This window comes from Coccinella septempunctata, chromosome 2 (genome assembly GCF_907165205.1).
Source record: "Coccinella septempunctata chromosome 2, icCocSept1.1, whole genome shotgun sequence".
In the NCBI taxonomy this organism is placed as follows: Eukaryota; Metazoa; Arthropoda; class Insecta; order Coleoptera; family Coccinellidae; genus Coccinella; species Coccinella septempunctata.
In genome coordinates, this window is record NC_058190.1 from 9,319,526 (window position 1) to 9,341,744 (window position 22,219).

Consider the following 22,219-nt stretch of genomic DNA (forward strand, 5'->3'; position numbering starts at 1 on the left):
TTTCACAAAATGAGTTTTCAAACCACTACACATGTTTCGCTATCATAATAGCATCTTCAGGTGGGTGAAGGTAAACAAGTTTACCATTGTGATAGCGAAACGCGTGTCGCGGTTTGAACTCATTTTGTGAAAATCGTATAATCTGTTTCGATTATGGATTTTCATCAAGTATCGGCCACATCAGTTTTATTGTGAAGCATTAAAATCTGTACAAGTGTTCAAGGACTAGAGTTGCCCAACTTTCAGTTCTTGAAAATGTATAGCGGGATGGATATATCGACACAAGTAACATAAAAGGAAACGGCTACTCCTTCAGTGACGTTTCGGAATATTCGCGATCAGCTAATACAAAAACTCTGATGAAGTCATATAAAAACCACAATACACATAAGAAATCTCACCACCAGATCAAGCCATCGAATCAAGTTCTTGAAAAAATTCCATGAGACTAAAAATATATTGGGTGACCCATTTAAAAAAATCCAATGAATTAGCTCCTTGGGGCGAGCTTGGATCAGAAAATCTTTGAAATGAAATTCTCTTGGTCTGTAGATTTTCAAGCTAACCTTGGAGGTCAAGTAAATTTTTCGTACAGAGGATACACATTTTCTTTGCAAAATCATATTCTTCATGGAAACCTGGGGACATTTCGTTTCCTTCAATTGATATTCTGGAAAGAGAAATGTATATTTTTTATTAAAAAAAATCTTCTTGACCTTGAAATCAAACTTGAAGGTCAGATTAGAGGTCTGCATTTGAGGTCTCCCTAAAAAACAAGAAATTTTCCAGGCCCTTCCTACTACTAACTACTATCTACTACAATCAACACTCAAGTTGATCAAAACAACAAGATCATAAGATCTTCTCATTGATAGTGTCCAGCATCACTGGAGGACTTTATTTTATATTTAAATGACCCTAGAGTTTAGGGAATTGTTGAATACTCAAATATAATACACTAAATTATTACCGGTTATTGTCCATTATTTTGATGAATATTATACCTCATTTTTTTCGTGTTTTAAAACTGCACCTGCCCCCTTTTGTTTTTACCTATGTAACTTGATAGATGTCAATACTTTTTAGCGATTCTAACGTCCAGTTGCAGGAAAGTCCATTAAGATTTGATGCCCTATCAAAATTTAAAACTGTCATTTTTGGAGGGAAAATGGAGGATTGACATTTTGACGGAGTATCAAATTTTAATGGACTCTCCTGCAACTGGACGAAAGTCACTTTAATCATTTCGACAGATCTAGTTTTATCAAAGGAACTATTGGTTATAATTATTATTTTTGTAGGCCCTGATGATGTTTATACACAATGAATGAAATGTTTGGGAGAATATACAGGGTGTCCCACCATTAGAAGTTTATGGAGAAATAACAATTCGATCTCTTCCAAATTTTGAATGAAGATATAAGTCAGTTAGAATTTAATTTCTGAAATATTTAGAACATCCTGTATATTATGAAATTTTCAAATGTATCTTACAATACCATATTCATTTCATGTACAGGGTGGGCAAAATTGGTGATACCTGAACTACGAATTTCTCACCCCAACGAGATAGAGGAAAATGATTGTACCATTCATGTCGTCTTTTTTCGTGAAACTAATAATGCCATTAACTGCATTCCTCTTTTCTTTTGTTTTCGAGTTATAGGACAAAATTAAAATTTCAACTTTGATCATTATCTCTGTTTCTGTTGAAGCTAGGATGTTGAAATGAAAACATTATAGACACTTTTTTGATAGCAATCCAGTGGCGTACTATGATTTTTTCCAATGGGTATATTTGCTGAGCTATAAAATAAAGATGTATTTTGTCTTATGAAAACAGTAATTTAAAATGACTTAGAAAAACTGAGGGCGATGTATGATATATTTCTGAAACGGTAAAAAAATGGCGATTTTTTCTAAGTCATTTTAAACTACTGTTCTCATAAGAAAAAATACAACTTTATGTTATAGCTCAGCAAATAAACCTGTAGGAAAAAATCATAGTATGCAACTGGATTGCCATAAAAAAGTGCCTGTATAATGTTTTCATTTCAACATTCTAGCACAAAATTGCGTCTGCGCACCGTGCGGTTTTCCAACAGTCAAAAACTTTTTCAACTTGTTTAGACAATAAAATTATATTGTGTTTTGCATATCAATATTTTCGCGATGGGATTTCAGAGGTAAAAATTTCAAAATGCCTGAAGCATAGAATTGTTCAGATTACTGGAGTGTCCCATGTAGTAACCGTTTCTTACTATTGAGGTTGTACTGTATTATAAGACTCTGAAGACACAAAACAGTGTCTTTCACTCTTTCAGTAAAAATCTAGGATGAATGAATTCTGCTCGGCATTCATTGATCTTGATATTTGGTCTTGGAGGGCCATATTGATTGAACATCCTTTATTTTCCTAATTATTGTGGTTTCAATCAAAACATTAATTGAAGGAATGTTTGAGACAATTTTAATAGTGTAGGATCATTTCTTGAAATGCTATAAATCTTCTTTCACGAAATGGTTTGCTTTGCACAGTCCTATTTTCGAACAAACAAATCCATCTTGACCTTCTTGAAAATATTTTATTACATCATCCTCGTTTTCTTCCATGATAGAGGTACACTGAAAAAAAAAAATCAATGAATATGAATTGTTTTCATCATCCCATCCAGGAGATTAATAATAATATTAATGGCTGTATGCACTATTTCATTGCACACTGATTACATTCTTGAACCACGTTTAAACATCTTATTTCTATGCAATAAAGATGGTTTGGTTTAAGAATTTTTTTCATGTTTTATTTCCACAAGCAATCAGAATATACATTCAGCATATTCGATAACATTTAATATAACAATTTTCCCTCTATTGAGGGGAACTCTTAGTTTTCCAGTAAGTCAGCTGGCCAGTCTTCTCAATCTTCTTGGTTGGTTATCCAATAACAGTGGTTGCGTACCTATTTATGTGACCTTCCAATCTTGTATGATGGTTGTTGCTTCTGGTTTTCAGTACTTCATAGACATGGAAAGAATTCCATGTAGTAACGTTCAGTTGGTTTCACACCATCGTGCATTAGCTATCATTCGCAAAGTTTTTGAAAAAATCTAGAGGTGTCGAGTCTGGGCAGCATGGCGCTCTCCTACCAATTATCTGGGAAAGGATCTGTGAGCCATTGCCTCACTAAATTCGAAATGGCCAATTGAATGGCCACCACACTCCCCAGACTCAACACCTTGATTGCGTTCAGAAAGTTACTCTGCGCAAATAGATTTTCCCTACCATAAAATGGAATTGCGCTTGCCTTGTACAGTTCAGAAATGTTGTGAACCAACAAACAAAACTAATATTTAGCAGCATTTGATTATGTAAAAGTTGACGTCAAAATATGGTACCAGAACAATTGAAGTTGCTAGAAAGATATTTGAGAGACAGATCACAAACAGTAGAAATGGTTATAGATAATACCTATAATACCAGTACACTATAAGGAAAAATAAAGCTGGTGTATCACAAGTAATTATATTATCCTTCGATTCTAAACCTAAAGTAATGCAGAGGGATTTTGGCACAACTTATTGCCTTGACAGATGATGCCATCTTTAGCATTGACAATTGAGGAGGCAAATTCTTTATTGGGGGACATCGAAGGGAACATCAAGAGTTGGTGTAAGGAGAACTATTTTGTTTTGAATATGAAAAAGCTGTGATTTGCACCAACATATATAGTGACATATCGCCAATTGCATAGTTGCTTGGGAATTATCTATCAATAATTATTCAACAAAACATTGTGTAAATTGGCTCTTAGTTTTTAGATCCTTGAAATAGTTTTTAGTTCACATAATTGAGATGTATTCGAAGCCTGAAATTTGTATGCTGGGTAGATAATCTTGCTGTGAAAATCAACATATCAATAGAAAAACCTAAGGTATATAAAATACTTCCCTATTTTTCCCAGTATCCCATCGTACCATAGAGTTAGTTACTTACATAGTACTGTAGACTCTTATTAAGATCATCATCTTGAATAATATCGACTTCTGACATTTTGGAATTCATACCACCTGAAGGGTCCAAAAGGTTCAGAAGAGTTAAAGTACCATTGCTTTTCCAGGTTGCCCTGACATAATTTTCCATTTTATCACATATTTGGTCCATTATTTCTGATAACAGAATTTCTGAATGTGCCGCAGATATTACTTTGGTTGATCTGTAATTTCCTTCAGCATCTAAATGATATCCGCCGACATCAATTTTTTTGGATGGATCCAGCAAATTCACTGCTTTTTTCATTTCATTGATACTTTGTTCACACACTAAAATTCAATAAATTTGTTATATTGAGCTGAAGTTCATAATACCCTGTGATTCTTCTGAAAAAATGCTATTCAGTTCTTTCTAGGGAGCCTGAAACGAATATTTTCATAAAACCCAATAGAAAATTTCAGCAGAGTAAAATACATATGCTGTGATTTCTGAGTTAAACAAAATTTACTGGTTGAAGCTCGAGTGGTGGCTTACCCAGACATTTAAGTTCTCCTGGATCTATTTTTGATAATGCTGAACTCGCTGAGATTGAAATGAATAAAGCTATTCTCAAAACTTCCATTATTTATATCTTATTTCTTATTTTGAATTTCAACGATTACGAAGGCAGAAACAACCATAGAATATAATAGAAAATTATTTTAGGTTAATTTTGTTATTGGGTATGTTCCGATATTTCTGATTGCTGAACTTTAAGCTGCATTCGTAATCAATTTGCGCCATTGCCCATTTGCGGTCCGCAGTGCATTTCGACACGAAAGTTGGCATGAAATTTACCATTCACAATAATAATAATAAACTTCGGATAAAATACTTAAATGAATTGAACATGTAACTGATCCAAAGACCAAACATAAGCACAGCATGATCCAGAGACTCTGGCGTGATCCCGAAGTGATATTGCAACCTGTATCAAAGAGCCTTGTATCAAACTTGCCTGTATCCTGTGATTTCAACTTGCAAGAAACTTTGCTTACTGGTAGAATTGAATTTCATTACGAATAGTAAGGGAGAACGCAGTGGCGCAGCGGAGGCTCCCCTGTTTACCTTCACACACCTGAAGATGCTATTTTGATAGCGAAACACGTGCGGTATGATTATTTCAATTATTTGCAAGAATAAATACACAAAACTGTCAATCTCGAGAGAATCTCAAAATTGACGAGATCTCGCGTGATTGCATTCCCTGAAAATGAAACCACGAAAGTATTGCATTTGAAACACCCTGCCTGCATATACCTACTTAAGGACTTTATCTTCTACAACATAAAAGATATAAATATTCCATTGATTATTTCGTGTCACCCATACCTATGACCACCAAAAATGATATCCAAATTTCAAGCGGGTTTACAGAGAGTTTGATCGTCCTTCAACGATTTCCCTCTTATGCCATTTCCAATTATCGTGCGTTCAAAAAAATTCGTCGTCAAGTAGGCTATGAAATTTTGAAGGCTGATGTTCGGTGGCTGCACGTATGTCTTTCCTTGAATTACTTCATCTTCCCAAAATGTAAACAATGATAACATTAACCTATATATCGTAATTCTGTACGGAAAGGCACTTTTCAGAAAAGGTTACCTGTTAATTTCACCCAACGTTCGAAAAGCATTTCTTTCATTGAGTAAGATGACAAGAATCCAAACAATCTGAGGCGGTTAGAAAAGTTCTTCGTAAAAATTTTAACCGTCCACTATTTTCATACGTAAGAGACATGAATCTTGAATTGATCGTGGTAGTATGTTTTTTTTGTAAGAAGGTTCTAGTTACTTCAGTCATATGAAAAGATCGCAGTAAGATTCTCAATAATATGTTTATTAATTTTCTATAAATATTGAATTCATTTGGCCATTACTGAAAATCCATGACTAAACTAAAGAACTGAATTACATGAAAATGGCTCTTGGACAATTTATTAACACGTTGAGCGCCACAGCGGTCCGTAGGGACCGCTGATGGTCTTACTTGTAGGACCACGGCGGTCCGTAGGGACCGCTGTTTTGGAATTTACGACTACTCTTCAGTAGTTTTTTTTTTCGAATTTTTATTCGAAAAAAATTGAACAGGTGTTGTTATGGTTATAATAAGGAGATTGGACTCGACAAATTTCACCTGTACCGCATTTGCTGTGCGTTTCTATTTTTCTGGGGACCAGAGCGGTCCCGTGGGCCCGCTCATCAATATTCTTGATATCAGGCGATATTGCACTTTTAGCGAGAATCTGAGCAAAGGGATTATCTATATGATATAAGAGCAAATCAAAATATCGACACAGAAAATTTGGCCCCACAAGAAAATATAATAATATTTGGATGGCGCTCAACGTGTTAAAATTCAATTCAGCTATAAAAAGGCATGATGCTTTCTCCTTCATAACGTTCTGCTATTGAAGTTCCATAAAAGAAAGTAGGTCCACATTTTCCCTTTGACTGATGCATACTGTCAGTATGCTAGTATGCATCAGTTCAGTATGATACTGAACTCCAATTTTTCTCGGATGCTACAAGGTTAGGTAATCACAACCTTTTCAGTTTTCTGATAACATGTCAATCTTTATGGAAACAAATGGATATCTTTTTTTCAAAATCGGGTGGCATATGTCAACGGATACTCCATCCACTTGAGATAAAATCTGAAGAGAGGTTTGTCGAGCTTCTGTCACCATGTTTTCATTATTACTGAACTTTAGAGTTTTCTTTTTTGGTATACCACCTTTTGTTTGAACATACCTGTTTCGTCAACACATCGCAAAACAGTACAATGGAAAAATTCATTCTTAATAATCAACAGCAACATAGGCTTCAATGAAGTCGCCGGAACAGAATATTTCCATTTTCCTTCAATGTTCTTTCCAATTTTGAAGTAGAATTCAATAGTAAAAGTCTTTCACACGTCCGTAAAAACCATCTTTATAATTTGCTGATAATTTTAATTCAACAACAACCCAAAATGCTAAAATGACAGTTCACCTGGAAAATAGTAAAGCACGAGCTAAGAATTACGTTTAGACACGAAATATCGACGTTCAAAATTCCATAGCCTACTTGACGACGAATTTTTCTGAACGCACGTTAGATTTTTCATCACCGATCACCGAATATATCGAAAATATGTCAATAGAGAATCAGTCATTGACTGGACGGAAATAGATGTGAGATTGATAATAATTGATGTTTTATGTTCTAAATGCTCAAATAGTTATTTTTGTATCTAGTGCGCGAAATGCTTCTTTGATGAACGAGAACTGATTTTTTTAACGAGGCGCAGCCGAGTTAAAAAAATAGTCGAGGTCACCAAAGTATTTCGCGCATGAGATGCAAACAAAATTTTTTCTACAAACGTCAAAAATATTATTCTAAAATAAGTATCATGTTTAGTTTAATATGAAAAAGGGTATTGAAATTTCAGGATCAAGTGCTGTCACCTCTACGTCAGTTGCTTGCAAATCAAAAATGGATAGTCTTATCCAACTCCCAAATCTACGATATCACGAGCTGAATCTGAGTTATCTGGCTTAGGAATACCTAATTATTGGTTCGTACACTTGCTGCACCATTAATGTTAACATTGTGAATAATAAATAAAATTAAGTAGTGTTAAATTTTCTCACAATTTGAAAGCCTTAATTATTGTTATACATTAATAAATGAATGATTTCTTGGATTTTTGCTTGATTGAGGAACATAAAGGTTATGATATAAAAATCCCATATAGTTTACATGCAGTGTGCGAAGTAAGAATTTCACACACTACTTCGCGCACGGTGTCATGGGAACGAAGGAAAATGAAAAAAAGGGTCACTTCGCATATCGTTGTCAATGCTCGAACCTTGTCATTTTTTGACGTTTGTAGAAAAAAGGAATTATCGATTGAAAAACTTGAGATAGATAGATTTAACATAGTTGCTTCGTTTGACAAGCAAGAAAATGTTTCAGTTCAACCCTGCCGGTCCCAAACATTCTGAACAAAGATTATAGATTTATAATCTTTGATTCTGACCACTGTACAACTACATACTTGGGCTTGGGATTTCTCCTTACCACTTACCACGCCCGCAATGAGAATTTTTTTTAGCACACAGAAATTCTCTTCATGTAGCAAGGATAACTGAAGTAGGGGAGACTAGGGAGCATTGATACATGGGGAGGCTTGATACAGGCTTATATACGCGGTCTGTAGCCGTTTTCAAAAGTAATATACTGGTGAAGACTATTCTCTGGCAGAAGGCAGTACGTGACCTTAATCTGTAAGGCTAACAGTAGTTTGTTCGTGAAATATTCATCAACAAAAAGTGTTTCGAGGTGAGACATTGTAAGTATTTACTCTCGTTACCTAAGGGTTTTATGATCATGCATTAATTTTTCGGCATAAACAAACATTTGACTGGGAAATATGCATGAAACTACTTAATTTCCTGTTTTATTCGGTTGCCAAAATGTATGGGTATAAAATGAAAACATAAATTACTTTAAAACTTGCTTTAAGGGAGGTTTGAGACATTTAGGGTGTGGAGGCCTGATACATGTATCATCTTTAAAAAATATTCCGGAGCTGGTTGGACAGGCCTACATAAAGGCGTTTTTACCATCCAACCTATCTTCTGAACATGTTTCTGCACCTACGGGACCAAAACAAAGCAGTATCATTGCTGACCTACTGATATAAATATTCCTAGTACATCCAGCATCGTACAAATCGAAAACAATGCAAAACAAGAGCCAAGAAAATCAACCAAAAGAGGTAGGTATACGAAAGAAAGAATTTGTAGACCGAGGTTTTTCGGACAATGAGGATGACACTGTTGAAAAATATGACGGAGAGGGCGAAGATGTAACCTGTATATATTGCAATGGTTTATATTCATCCTCTGGATCAAACCAATTCTGGATCAGGTGTCAGGTGCTCTCGCAATGGTGCCGCGAAGAATATGACCGTGTTAGAAATGGCACAAAAATTTTTATATGTGACATTTGCAAGTGATAACAATGGAGCAGACGAGCAAAAAATCAACGGTACATTGAAGTAAGCAAAATAGCATTAAATGCTATTTTGCACAATCATCAATTTATACACGAGTTAAATATACAGTTTTTTTTAAGTATATTTTTTTCCCTAGCATTCAACAATTTCTACGATAGTATCTAATGTTTTTTTCCAACCTTAACACGGGTATGTTTTGTAAATAAACAGGCGTATTTATCAAAAGTGATAAATTTCGCCATCAAACGAAAAACTATGAACTTATATATGAACTTGTTATAAGAATTTCTTTCGGAGACATTGGACATACGAAATAATAATGAATGGATCACTGCCGATGATTGAATCAACAAATTGTGAAAGCACTTGAAGCCTTTTTGTGCTCCCGAGCACTTCTTAAAACCGCATGGTGTTTAGTAATTCGAGCACTTTATCGAAAGGTTTAGTGCTTAGTAATCCCTAAAGAACTTGCGATTACTTCTGGCTCTGGGGATTACTAAGCACTAAGCCCTTCGCGGTCCTTCGGATATCTTGTCGAAACACGAATAAGCTATCGACATGTTTATGAGAATGCCATCCATATACAGGGTGTTTCATGAGTCGTTGGCCATAGCCTAATGGTGAAGGCGGGTCATATAGGTCTTTCAGAAAACTTGCTCGATTTGTACCCTAACGGCCGTTTTCAATAACCTATCTATCCATCAAAACGGTGGATAGATAGATACTAGGGATAGACAAATCTGTCATTCTGTGCTTGTTTACGTTTCAATATTCTATCTGCAGATAGCGATTCTTACTGGCCGCAGCGATCTATCCCTTCCTCTGAAATGAGGTCAGATTGACAACCAGAGATAGGAACTTTCATTATATATGCGCCTATCTGCGTTTCAAAGAAATTTGAAGTAAACCATCGATTGTAAAAATTATCTCCGGTAGTTCAGTTTTTTGATCTGTCGATTTCGAGCAGTAAGGGGTAGAGATAAGCGTTGGAAATTGCTATCAGGGTGCATTTCAGTGATTTTTTCTTAACAATTGAATTGTAATTAACTTCAAAAAATGGATTATTTGAGTAGCGACGATAGCGACATGGAATTATTAGAGATGATTGATGATGAAGAAAGTGAATCGGAAGAGACCCAAAAAGTTTATAAAGCACGAGTTGATTACATGATTATTTTGAATGATTACGAGTTCACATGTAGAATTCAACTGAGCAAAGGTGCTGTGAGTGAATTATTGGATTTAATTAATCCATATTTGAGGGCGCAATGTGGGAAAAAACCGAAGAGTTGAAGGATTCGGTCAATCTTCTCCAACTCTCCTCTTTCAATTTATTGTTGGTAGCATTAATAGCTCTGTTGGTAATAACCCCATCAGCTGCTACAAATTGTACCAAACGCATGGCCTCTTCTTGAGTCATTGGTTTTGATTTAGGCTGAAAAAATCATTGCCTTCAGAACTTGAAATTATTGAAAAATGAATATCGATAACAACGGCGCTTTTATTTGAAGGTACTTACGGTTGAGGAATTCTTTTTCAAGTATTGCGTGTTTGAGAATCTCGATCAACAGTTATTGTGATGTATTTATTGCCGTATGCACTTTTCATTGAACGACGTTCAAGCATAGAATCTCTATGGGAAAAAAAGACATTAAGGAATTAAGCTCGTTTAATGAAATGGTGCATACGGGTATGTAGTCATACACACACGATTAACCTTATATACATAATATTCAAATATTTACACTTTCTAACACACTCCAATATCTCAACCGCTAGAAATTAATTAATGATGTGAGGTCTTATATTAGTGTTCTGTGGTCTGAGCTGAATAGATTCCTATCTATCCTTGCCTTTGGATAGATAACGTCAAACCATAATTGTGAAATGCAAACCATAGATAGATAACTACAAGGATAGATAGGCAGACAAACTGGAGATAGCGATCTATCCCTTATCTTGGATAGGTTATTGAAAACGGCCGTAAGGCTATTAGTTTCGGAGATACGTGTTGATTAATGAAAATTGTCCAAAATAAAGAAGAAAAAATTATTGGGAATATTGGACACTGTTTAATTTCTGTTGTTTATTTCGTGACAATGCCGACGTTTCGAAACAAATTCGTTTCTTTTTCAAGGCCTAAAATGAATACAAATATTCATATTATAAGACATACAATATGACATAACATGAAAATAAATCACCTAGTTACGATAAACAATATTGTACGCTTCTTACAAACATTTAGACATTTCAAAGAAATCAAAAATTTGTAGAGCAGGTACACAATGCAAACATCTATCTTATCAGATATTATTTCCATATTTACGACAATGACACCAACAATTAACATAAGTTTACAAAATATTGACCACGAATGGACTTAACACTATTGACGAGGTCAGCGATTACTTATTACTTTCTAATAGCGTTTTCTATTGGTGAAACTAGTGCAGTGCGAGTGCATATTTTGATGTCACTACAATCATTACAATTCATCTGAAGCTAGTTTTACCACCGAAATTCACTATAATAGCAAATTTCATTTGTAAAACTGGTGCGTATTGAGAGCATATTATAAAAACAGTGCAATAATTTCAAGATATCCTAATTCACATTTGATGTTCTGTGATCCAGTGCAGCACTAGTTTTACCAATAGAAAACGCTATAAGTATATTATTATAAATCGTGCCTAGGTATTGCACATCTTCTCTATTCTCTATGATTAAAGGTGTAATTTCTTTTTATGTGAATCATCTCGCTTATATTACGTTTATAACCAACCTGTTCTCTATCAAGAATTTGTACATTTTTAAAATCAAATTTATGGCCCATAGTCATTTGATGCAAAGTTGAAGCAGTTTTGTTAAAATTTGCAATATTTTCACTATCATATTCATGTTGTTTTATTCTATCGCGTCAAAGCTGCTTTGATTGGCCAACATAACACTTGTTATGTTTAACACAGGGTATTTTGTATATCACTCCCGATTCTAAATGACATATAAGGTGTTTTGAATTAATGTTGTGAAAAATCACTTTGTGGTGAATAAATTGCAAAAAACACACTTGACACTTTACATTCAACTCCTTAAATATTTTATTTACTCTGTGAGAATGAGAAAGACTAGGTAACTATGGAAATTTAAAGTAGGAAGAGACGGTCGTTCTAGAAGGAACATTAACACTACACGACTTCCGTTGGATGTATGTTTATTTATTATTCTTTCCACAAAGTAAGTATGTGGGATAGTTATTCTTTTCAATTTTATATAAGTTCTTCCTATGAAACTTCTTGTTGCTCAGTTTTAAAGATCTTTTTATTAAATTCTCCATTATATTAGTTTTTTTTTGCATGCTATGATTGCTGTAAAGATTTATGCATCTGTTAGTACTTATTGGTTTAGTGTACCAGTCAGTAATAATATGTACTAGAAGTTTCTCTATCAATATATCTAAAAAAAGTAAACTATTGGCTTAATGAGCCATCATACCATCATAAGATAAAGTTCACGATTGAAGTAGAGAAGGACATTAGTTTACCTTTTTTAGATTTATTGATAGAGAAAATTCTAGTACCTATTTTCACTGACTGGTACACTAAACCAATAAGTACTAACAGATGCATCAATCAATCAATCAATCAATCATAGCATGCAACAAAAAACTAATATAATGGAGAATTCAATAAAAAGATCTTTAAAACTCTAGATGCATTGTGTACCTGCTCTATATATTTTTGATTTCTTTAAAATGTCTAAATGTTTTTAAGAAGCGTACAATATTGTTAATTGTAACTAGGTAATTTATTTTCATGTTATGTCATATTGTATGTCTTATGATATAATTTTGTATTCATTTTTAGCCTTGAAAAAGAAACGAATTTGTCTCGAAACGTTGGCATTGCCACGAATTGAAAAATAGGAATTAAACATGTCCTATATTCCCAATAATTTTTTCTTCCTTATTTTAACAACAATGCACGATAACCGAGTTATTATTGTCCTAAATTTGCGATAGCCATAAGTCTGAAATGCAAAGTCCGATTTCGATCAAATTTTATGGCCTTATACACTTCAGAAAGCTCTTTCGACGGCTCATGAAATATCAATGTTTTCAGAGCAGTACTCAGAATATCATGATTTTTCTTTCAAGCTCCAAAATCTATATTTTTCACATCCCTTATAGAAATTTTGTTATCGTCATGAAAAACTGCATAAGTTATGCTAAGGAATTCAATTTTCACTTTGCATGGCACACTTTTCACAAGAGAATAGGAGTCGAACGAATTCATCTTTTATGTAATTTTGTCAAAATGCGGCCCTGTTTTTATTCCTTTGATGATATTATTTATTGCCCTCTGTCGAGATTTTGAACTTTTTTAAATTCTGTTCAACTGAAAAAGTGTTAAAAGTATGCATGTAAAAAAAGTACAGTGTACTCTTTTTGAATCTTGCGCTAGTAGTTTGCATTGTTGATTTAAATTAAAATGAATTGATCAAAGTTAAGATGTCTAAAAACATGGTGTATGCACTCGTCAATTTTTGAATGGAATGACATTTGACTAAATCGAAAATAAGAGATTCGTTTCGTGGCGGCGCCACCATGTTCTATCCTTGTTCTATGAAAGAAAATCTAATGATACTCTCTCGCTTTATTTTGTTCTGCGTTTATTTCGACCACAGATTATAGTCATGTCTGTGTTCCTGATCCATCAAAGAATCCAAAAAAAAATGAAGCGGACTATTTTCTGAGCTGCTAACGAATATTTGTGATTTACACTTGAATTTTCGTTGTAAAAACGAATCTGCAGATATTTCAACACTCTATCGAAGGATTCGAAGGAGCTCTTACTATTTTTCTTCAAGATAATTTCTTTTTGACATATTTTATTCGTGAGGAAGGTGATTCAATATGATTTCAATAAAACATAGTTGATTGGCGAAATATTCAATATATTCAATTGACTGAAACGCAATTTTCACTATACTTGTGAAGAATATTTGAAGAACAGACTCGAACAGATTAACGTATTTCTGTTTCTTAATACATGCTCACAATTCATATTACGTATTTTCAATACAGTTCCTTTATTGCTTAAATATTGCTGAAGTTGCCATTAAACTGTTAGCTCTATCCGTCCCGAATGTTCAACTGATTTGGCTCTGCCTCAATTTCCAACAACAAAGAGTGATAGTCCAACAACACCGAATTCTTAGCTGTAGTTCCATACAGAAAACTGAACGACATGTTCAATAAATTAATATTGTACCTTTCTAATACATTTTCACACACCAATAATCGCTTATAAATACAGCACATTCGCAAGTCGTAGGAATGCATTCAAATTATTTTCAAACATCAATTGACAACTGTCAATTCCTAAACAGCGCTACCTACAGTGGGAAAAACGAAACTTATCTCTTATTTTCGAAGCGGGCAAAGCAAAATCTAATCAGTGCATACACCATGTTTTTAGACATCTTAAGCAAAGTGTTATAATTGACAGTAGTAGAATATTAATCATTGATCTGTCATTATAGAATTTTGATATCGAAAACTTATTTGAGAATTGAAATTGTTATAAGTGAATAATTGGCATTTAATATCGTTTTTTTTTTTACAGGTGAGATTTGTAAATAGTGTTACTGAGAATGATAATAATAATGAAACTCTTTCTTACAGAGAACCTCAGACTTGCTTGTTATCACTAAAAGACTAAAAGAACATTATATGCATAAGCAAATTATGAATTCTTTCGGATTTATAATTTAAATTTGGATTGAAATCAAGTAAACCCGCTTAGAAAATGTGATACGTGAGTGAATTCGCTTTGAAACAAAAATTTTTGACTAATTGAATATCAGGGGGTATTCACTTCCAGCTAGTTATTAGTACAGGTCCTCGTCGATTTAGACTGGGGCTAACTCCATTTCGAACATCTCTCATGTTAGTGTACATTTTCATAGTTGTTTTATGAAAGGAAATAAATAGGTAGGTGAAGGTTTTTCGAAAGAATGAATTTTAATATTTATGATATAAATATATATTTTTACGACGCCACTGGTCGTTCGGGTATATTCGGAAACTGGCTGCTACATTTTGGCTGCTAGCTTCACGCCGGTCATAGCTGAAGCACAGCCCTCTTAAACACTCTTAAACTGTGTTAAGAGAGCTATGGCTGAAGTGAACCAAGTCCGTGCATTTAAAAGGTTAAAATCGAAAGAATTCAATTTTGAATTAGGTAATTGGTGATAAACAACTTCTAAGCCATTTATCTCAAAACTAGGCTGTATGGACTTGGTTAACTTCAGCTATGCACCCCTCAATTACGTCAAGTAGTTCGAAATTGTTCTTTTCTCCGATTTCAGAATTCTTCCTTGATTATTTACGTAAAATAGACTCAAATACCTACATAATATCAAATATGAGTTTTAATTTGAAAATATTGAGTTCCGATGAATTCGCTGGTCTTCGACGATTATTTCGAAAGGACCCTCCCCAGCAGAAATATTCAAATATTGTGGCCTTCTGCATTTTCAACATTTTTATCATAAGAATCCCAATATCACGTAAATCTTAGAGTTTTTACCCATGGTATATAGCACACTGTTGGAATTGACATCAAATCGGCTATTGCCGAAGATGCGAAGATATACTGGGTGTCCCATATGCAATAAGGAACTAGAAATCTAATGCCGGCATATAACCAGAAGTTGCAAAGGCCTGAAAATATTAAAGGGAGAAAGTTCATTGTCGAGAACCCCAACATGAAAATTTTCATCATAAAATTCCGATAACTTCTCCGAAAACATTTAATTAACCATCGCAGACAATATTTATTCATGTATTTCACGGGAAAAGTGATTATAATTCAATTCCGCTTTTAATATGATTGCTTACAGGTGTATGAAATATCATGAAACAAATTCGCATTTGGTGAAAACCGAGTTCCGCATATTCTGAAAACCAAATTCCCTTCTTTCAATATCCAAGTATTGTATCATACAATACTTGGATATTGCACACCTTCTATGACTCAGATGATGGTTAACTACTCAGGAAAAATCACTTGCACCCCTTGCAGATTTCCCTATTTTGACCCTTTTCCGTATACAACTCCGATTTGCCGCTATGGAGCGCGAATATTTTTCTTCACACCTTCTATGTTTTTACGACTGTCAAAGTGCGATTTTCACTTAGATGATAGTTGACTATTCAGGATTGATATTACGTAGTTTAAAACTTCTGTTGCACCCTTTGCAGACTACCCTTTCTTTACCCTTTTCCGTATAAAACTCCGATTTGCCGCTATGAAGCGCGAATATTTTTCTTCACACCTTCTATGATTTTACGACTGTCAAAATGAGATTTTCACTCAGATGATGGTTGACTATTCAGGATTGATATTCCGTAAAAAACTTTTCTTGCACCCCTTGCAGACTACCCTTTCTTTACCCTTTTCCGTATAAAACTCCGATTTGCCGCTATGAAGCGCGAATATTTTTCTTCACACCTTCTATGTTTTTACGACTGTCAAAGTGTGATTTTCACTTAGATGATAGTTGACTATTCAGGATTGATATTACGTAGTTTAAAACTTCTGTTGCACCCTTTGCAGACTACCCTTTCTTTACCCTTTTCCGTATAAAACTCCGATTTGCCGCTATGAAGCGCGAATATTTTTCTTCACACCTTCTATGATTTTACGACTGTCAAAATGAGATTTTCACTCAGATGATGGTTGACTATTCAGGATTGATATTCCGTAAAAAACTTTTCTTGCACCCCTTGCAGACTACCCTTTCTTTACCCTTTTCCGTATAAAACTCCGATTTGCCGCTATGAAGCGCGAATATTTTTCTTCACACCTTCTATGTTTTTACGACTGTCAAAGTGTGATTTTCACTTAGATGATAGTTGACTATTCAGGATTGATATTACGTAGTTTAAAACTTCTGTTGCACCCTTTGCAGACTACCCTTTCTTTACCCTTTTCCGTATAAAACTCCGATTTGCCGCTATGAAGCGCGAATATTTTTCTTCACACCTTCTATGATTTTACGACTGTCAAAATGAGATTTTCACTCAGATGATGGTTGACTATTCAGGATTGATATTACGTAGTTTAAAACTTCTCTTGCACCCTTTGCAGACTACCCTTTCTTTACCCTTTTCCGTATAAAACTCCGATTTGCCGCTATGAAGCGCGAATATTTTTCTTCACACCTTCTATGATTTTACGACTGTCAAAATGAGATTTTCACTCAGATGATGGTTGACTATTCAGGATTGATATTCCGTAAAAAACTTTTCTTGCACCCCTTGCAGACTACCCTTTCTTTACCCTTTTCCGTATAAAACTCCGATTTGCCGCTATGAAGCGCGAATATTTTTCTTCACACCTTCTATGTTTTTACGATTGTCAAAATGAGATTTTCACTCAGATGATAGTTGACTATTCAGGATTGATATTACGAAGAAAACTTTTCTTGCACCCCTTGCAGACTACCCTTTCTTTACCCTTTTCCGTATAAAACTCCGATTTGCCGCTATGAAGCGCGAATATTTTTCTTCACACCTTCTATGTTTTTACGACTGTCAAAGTGTGATTTTCACTTAGATGATAGTTGACTATTCAGGATTGATATTACGAAGAAAACTTTTCTTGCACCCCTTGCAGACTACCCTTTCTTTACCCTTTTCCGTATAAAACTCCGATTTGCCGCTATGAAGCGCGAATATTTTTCTTCACACCTTCTATGATTTTACGACTGTCAAAATGAGATTTTCACTCAGATGATGGTTGACTATTCAGGATTGATATTCCGTAAAAAACTTTTCTTGCACCCCTTGCAGACTACCCTTTCTTTACCCTTTTCCGTATAAAACTCCGATTTGCCGCTATGAAGCGCGAATATTTTTCTTCACACCTTCTATGTTTTTACGATTGTCAAAATGAGATTTTCACTCAGATGATAGTTGACTATTCAGGATTGATATTACGTAGTTTAAAACTTCTCTTGCACCCTTTGCAGACTACCCTTTCTTTACCCTTTTCCGTATAAAACTCCGATTTGCCGCTATGAAGCGCGAATATTTTTCTTCACACCTTCTATGTTTTTACGACTGTCAAAGTGCGATTTTCACTTAGATGATAGTTGACTATTCAGGATTGATATTACGTAGTTTAAAACTTCTCTTGCACCCTTTGCAGACTACCCTTTCTTTACCCTTTTCCGTATAAAACTCCGATTTGCCGCTATGAAGCGCGAATATTTTTCTTCACACCTTCTATGATTTTACGACTGTCAAAATGAGATTTTCACTCAGATGATGTTTGACTATTCAGGATTGATATTCCGTAAAAAACTTTTCTTGCACCCCTTGCAGACTACCCTTTCTTTACCCTTTTCCGTATAAAACTCCGATTTGCCCTATGAAGCGCGAATATTTTTCTTCACACCTTCTATGTTTTTACGATTGTCAAAATGAGAATTTCACTCAGATGATAGTTGACTATTCAGGATTGATATTACGAAGAAAACTTTTCTTGCACCCCTGGCAGACTTCCCTATTTTGACCCTTTTCCGTATAAAACTCCGATTTGCCGCTATGAAGCGCGAATATTTTTCTTCACACCTTCTATGATTTTACGACTGTCAAAATGAGATTTTCACTCAGATGATGGTTGACTATTCAGGATTGATATTCCGTAAAAAACTTTTCTTGCACCCCTTGCAGACTACCCTTTCTTTACCCTTTTCCGTATAAAACTCCGATTTGCCGCTATGAAGCGCGAATATTTTTCTTCACACCTTCTATGATTTTACGACTGTCAAAATGAGATTTTCACTCAGATGATGGTTGACTATTCAGGATTGATATTCCGTAAAAAACTTTTCTTGCACCCCTTGCAGACTACCCTTTCTTTACCCTTTTCCGTATAAAACTCCGATTTGCCGCTATGAAGCGCGAATATTTTTCTTCACACCTTCTATGTTTTTACGACTGTCAAAGTGTGATTTTCACTTAGATGATAGTTGACTATTCAGGATTGATATTACGTAGTTTAAAACTTCTCTTGCACCCTTTGCAGACTACCCTTTCTTTACCCTTTTCCGTATAAAACTCCGATTTGCCGCTATGAAGCGCGAATATTTTTCTTCACACCTTCTATGATTTTACGACTGTCAAAATGAGATTTTCACTCAGATGATGGTTGACTATTCAGGATTGATATTCCGTAAAAAACTTTTCTTGCACCCCTTGCAGACTACCCTTTCTTTACCCTTTTCCGTATAAAACTCCGATTTGCCGCTATGAAGCGCGAATATTTTTCTTCACACCTTCTATGTTTTTACGATTGTCAAAATGAGATTTTCACTCAGATGATAGTTGACTATTCAGGATTGATATTACGAAGAAAACTTTTCTTGCACCCCTTGCAGACTACCCTTTCTTTACCCTTTTCCGTATAAAACTCCGATTTGCCGCTATGAAGCGCGAATATTTTTCTTCACACCTTCTATGTTTTTACGACTGTCAAAATGTGATTTTCACTTAGATGATAGTTGACTATTCAGGATTGATATTACGTAGTTTAAAACTTTTCTTGCACCCCTTGCAGACTACCCTTTCTTTACCCTTTTCCGTATAAAACTCCGATTTGCCGCTATGAAGCGCGAATATTTTTCTTCACACCTTCTATGATTTTACGACTGTCAAAATGAGATTTTCACTCAGATGATGGTTGACTATTCAGGATTGATATTCCGTAAAAAACTTTTCTTGCACCCCTTGCAGACTACCCTTTCTTTACCCTTTTCCGTATAAAACTCCGATTTGCCGCTATGAAGCGCGAATATTTTTCTTCACACCTTCTATGTTTTTACGATTGTCAAAATGAGATTTTCACTCAGATGATAGTTGACTATTCAGGATTGATATTACGTAGTTTAAAACTTCTCTTGCACCCTTTGCAGACTACCCTTTCTTTACCCTTTTCCGTATAAAACTCCGATTTGCCGCTATGAAGCGCGAATATTTTTCTTCACACCTTCTATGATTTTACGACTGTCAAAATGAGATTTTCACTCAGATGATGGTTGACTATTCAGGATTGATATTCCGTAAAAAACTTTTCTTGCACCCCTTGCAGACTACCCTTTCTTTACCCTTTTCCGTATAAAACTCCGATTTGCCGCTATGAAGCGCGAATATTTTTCTTCACACCTTCTATGTTTTTACGATTGTCAAAATGAGATTTTCACTCAGATGATAGTTGACTATTCAGGATTGATATTACGAAGAAAACTTTTCTTGCACCCCTTGCAGACTACCCTTTCTTTACCCTTTTCCGTATAAAACTCCGATTTGCCGCTATGAAGCGCGAATATTTTTCTTCACACCTTCTATGTTTTTACGACTGTCAAAGTGTGATTTTCACTTAGATGATAGTTGACTATTCAGGATTGATATTACGTAGTTTAAAACTTTTCTTGCTCCCCTTGCAGACTACCCTTTCTTTACCCTTTTCCGTATAAAACTCCGATTTGCCGCTATGAAGCGCGAATATTTTTCTTCACACCTTCTATGTTTTTACGACTGTCAAAGTGTGATTTTCACTTAGATGATAGTTGACTATTCAGGATTGATATTACGTAGTTTAAAACTTTTCTTGCACCCCTTGCAGACTACCCTTTCTTTACCCTTTTCCGTATAAAACTCCGATTTGCCGCTATGAAGCGCGAATATTTTTCTTCACACCTTCTATGTTTTTACGACTGTCAAAGTGTGATTTTCACTTAGATGATAGTTGACTATTCAGGATTGATATTACGTAGTTTAAAACTTTTCTTGCACCCCTTGCAGACTACCCTTTCTTTACCCTTTTCCGTATAAAACTCCGATTTGCCGCTATGAAGCGCGAATATTTTTCTTCACACCTTCTATGTTTTTACGACTGTCAAAGTGTGATTTTCACTTAGATGATAGTTGACTATTCAGGATTGATATTACGTAGTTTAAAACTTTTCTTGCACCCCTTGCAGACTACCCTTTCTTTACCCTTTTCCGTATAAAACTCCGATTTGCCGCTATGAAGCGCGAATATTTTTCTTCACACCTTCTATGATTTTACGACTGTCAAAATGAGATTTTCACTCAGATGATGTTTGACTATTCAGGATTGATATTACGAAGAAAACTTTTCTTGCACCCCTTGCAGACTACCCTTTCTTTACCCTTTTCCGTATAAAACTCCGATTTGCCGCTATGAAGCGCGAATATTTTTCTTCACACCTTCTATGATTTTACGACTGTCAAAATGAGATTTTCACTCAGATGATGGTTGACTATTCAGGATTGATATTCCGTAAAAAACTTTTCTTGCACCCCTTGCAGACTACCCTTTCTTTACCCTTTTCCGTATAAAACTCCGATTTGCCGCTATGAAGCGCGAATATTTTTCTTCACACCTTCTATGTTTTTACGATTGTCAAAATGAGATTTTCACTCAGATGATAGTTGACTATTCAGGATTGATATTACGTAGTTTAAAACTTCTCTTGCACCCTTTGCAGACTACCCTTTCTTTACCCTTTTCCGTATAAAACTCCGATTTGCCGCTATGAAGCGCGAATATTTTTCTTCACACCTTCTATGTTTTTACGACTGTCAAAGTGCGATTTTCACTTAGATGATAGTTGACTATTCAGGATTGATATTACGTAGTTTAAAACTTCTCTTGCACCCTTTGCAGACTACCCTTTCTTTACCCTTTTCCGTATAAAACTCCGATTTGCCGCTATGAAGCGCGAATATTTTTCTTCACACCTTCTATGATTTTACGACTGTCAAAATGAGATTTTCACTCAGATGATGTTTGACTATTCAGGATTGATATTCCGTAAAAAACTTTTCTTGCACCCCTTGCAGACTACCCTTTCTTTACCCTTTTCCGTATAAAACTCCGATTTGCCCTATGAAGCGCGAATATTTTTCTTCACACCTTCTATGTTTTTACGATTGTCAAAATGAGATTTTCACTCAGATGATGGTTGACTATTCAGGATTGATATTACGTAGTTTAAAACTTCTCTTGCACCCTTTGCAGACTACCCTTTCTTTACCCATTTCCGTATAAAACTCCGATTTGCCGCTATGAAGCGCGAATATTTTTCT

The 22,219-nt window shown here is 35.0% G+C and overlaps 1 protein-coding gene across 1 annotated transcript; it reads right to left on the minus strand.

Annotated features, from left to right (window-relative positions):
- Positions 1 to 2,393: 2,393 nt before the first annotated feature.
- LOC123307366 (protein seele) lies at positions 2,394 to 4,669 on the minus strand. The gene is made up of 3 exons (XM_044889648.1): positions 4,528 to 4,669; positions 3,997 to 4,322; positions 2,394 to 2,625 (listed from the first exon to the last, which is right to left on the minus strand). Exons 1-3 carry the CDS (start codon positions 4,613 to 4,615, stop codon positions 2,500 to 2,502), a joined length of 540 nt encoding a protein of 179 aa, XP_044745583.1. The 5' UTR covers positions 4,616 to 4,669; the 3' UTR covers positions 2,394 to 2,499.
- Positions 4,670 to 22,219: the final 17,550 nt, after the last annotated feature.

Excerpts from the sequence above, each read along its gene's own strand:
- LOC123307366 (XM_044889648.1), bottom strand. The coding sequence starts at position 4,615 with ATGGAAGTTTTGAGAATAGCTTTATTCATTTCAATCTCAGCGAGTTCA. Across the intron at positions 4,323-4,527 it reads AGGAGAACTTAAATGTCTGG|TGTGTGAACAAAGTATCAAT; the intron begins GTAAGCCACCAC and ends ATTGAATTTTAG. Across the intron at positions 2,626-3,996 it reads ATAAGAGTCTACAGTACTAT|TGTACCTCTATCATGGAAGA; the intron begins GTAAGTAACTAA and ends TTTTTTTTTCAG.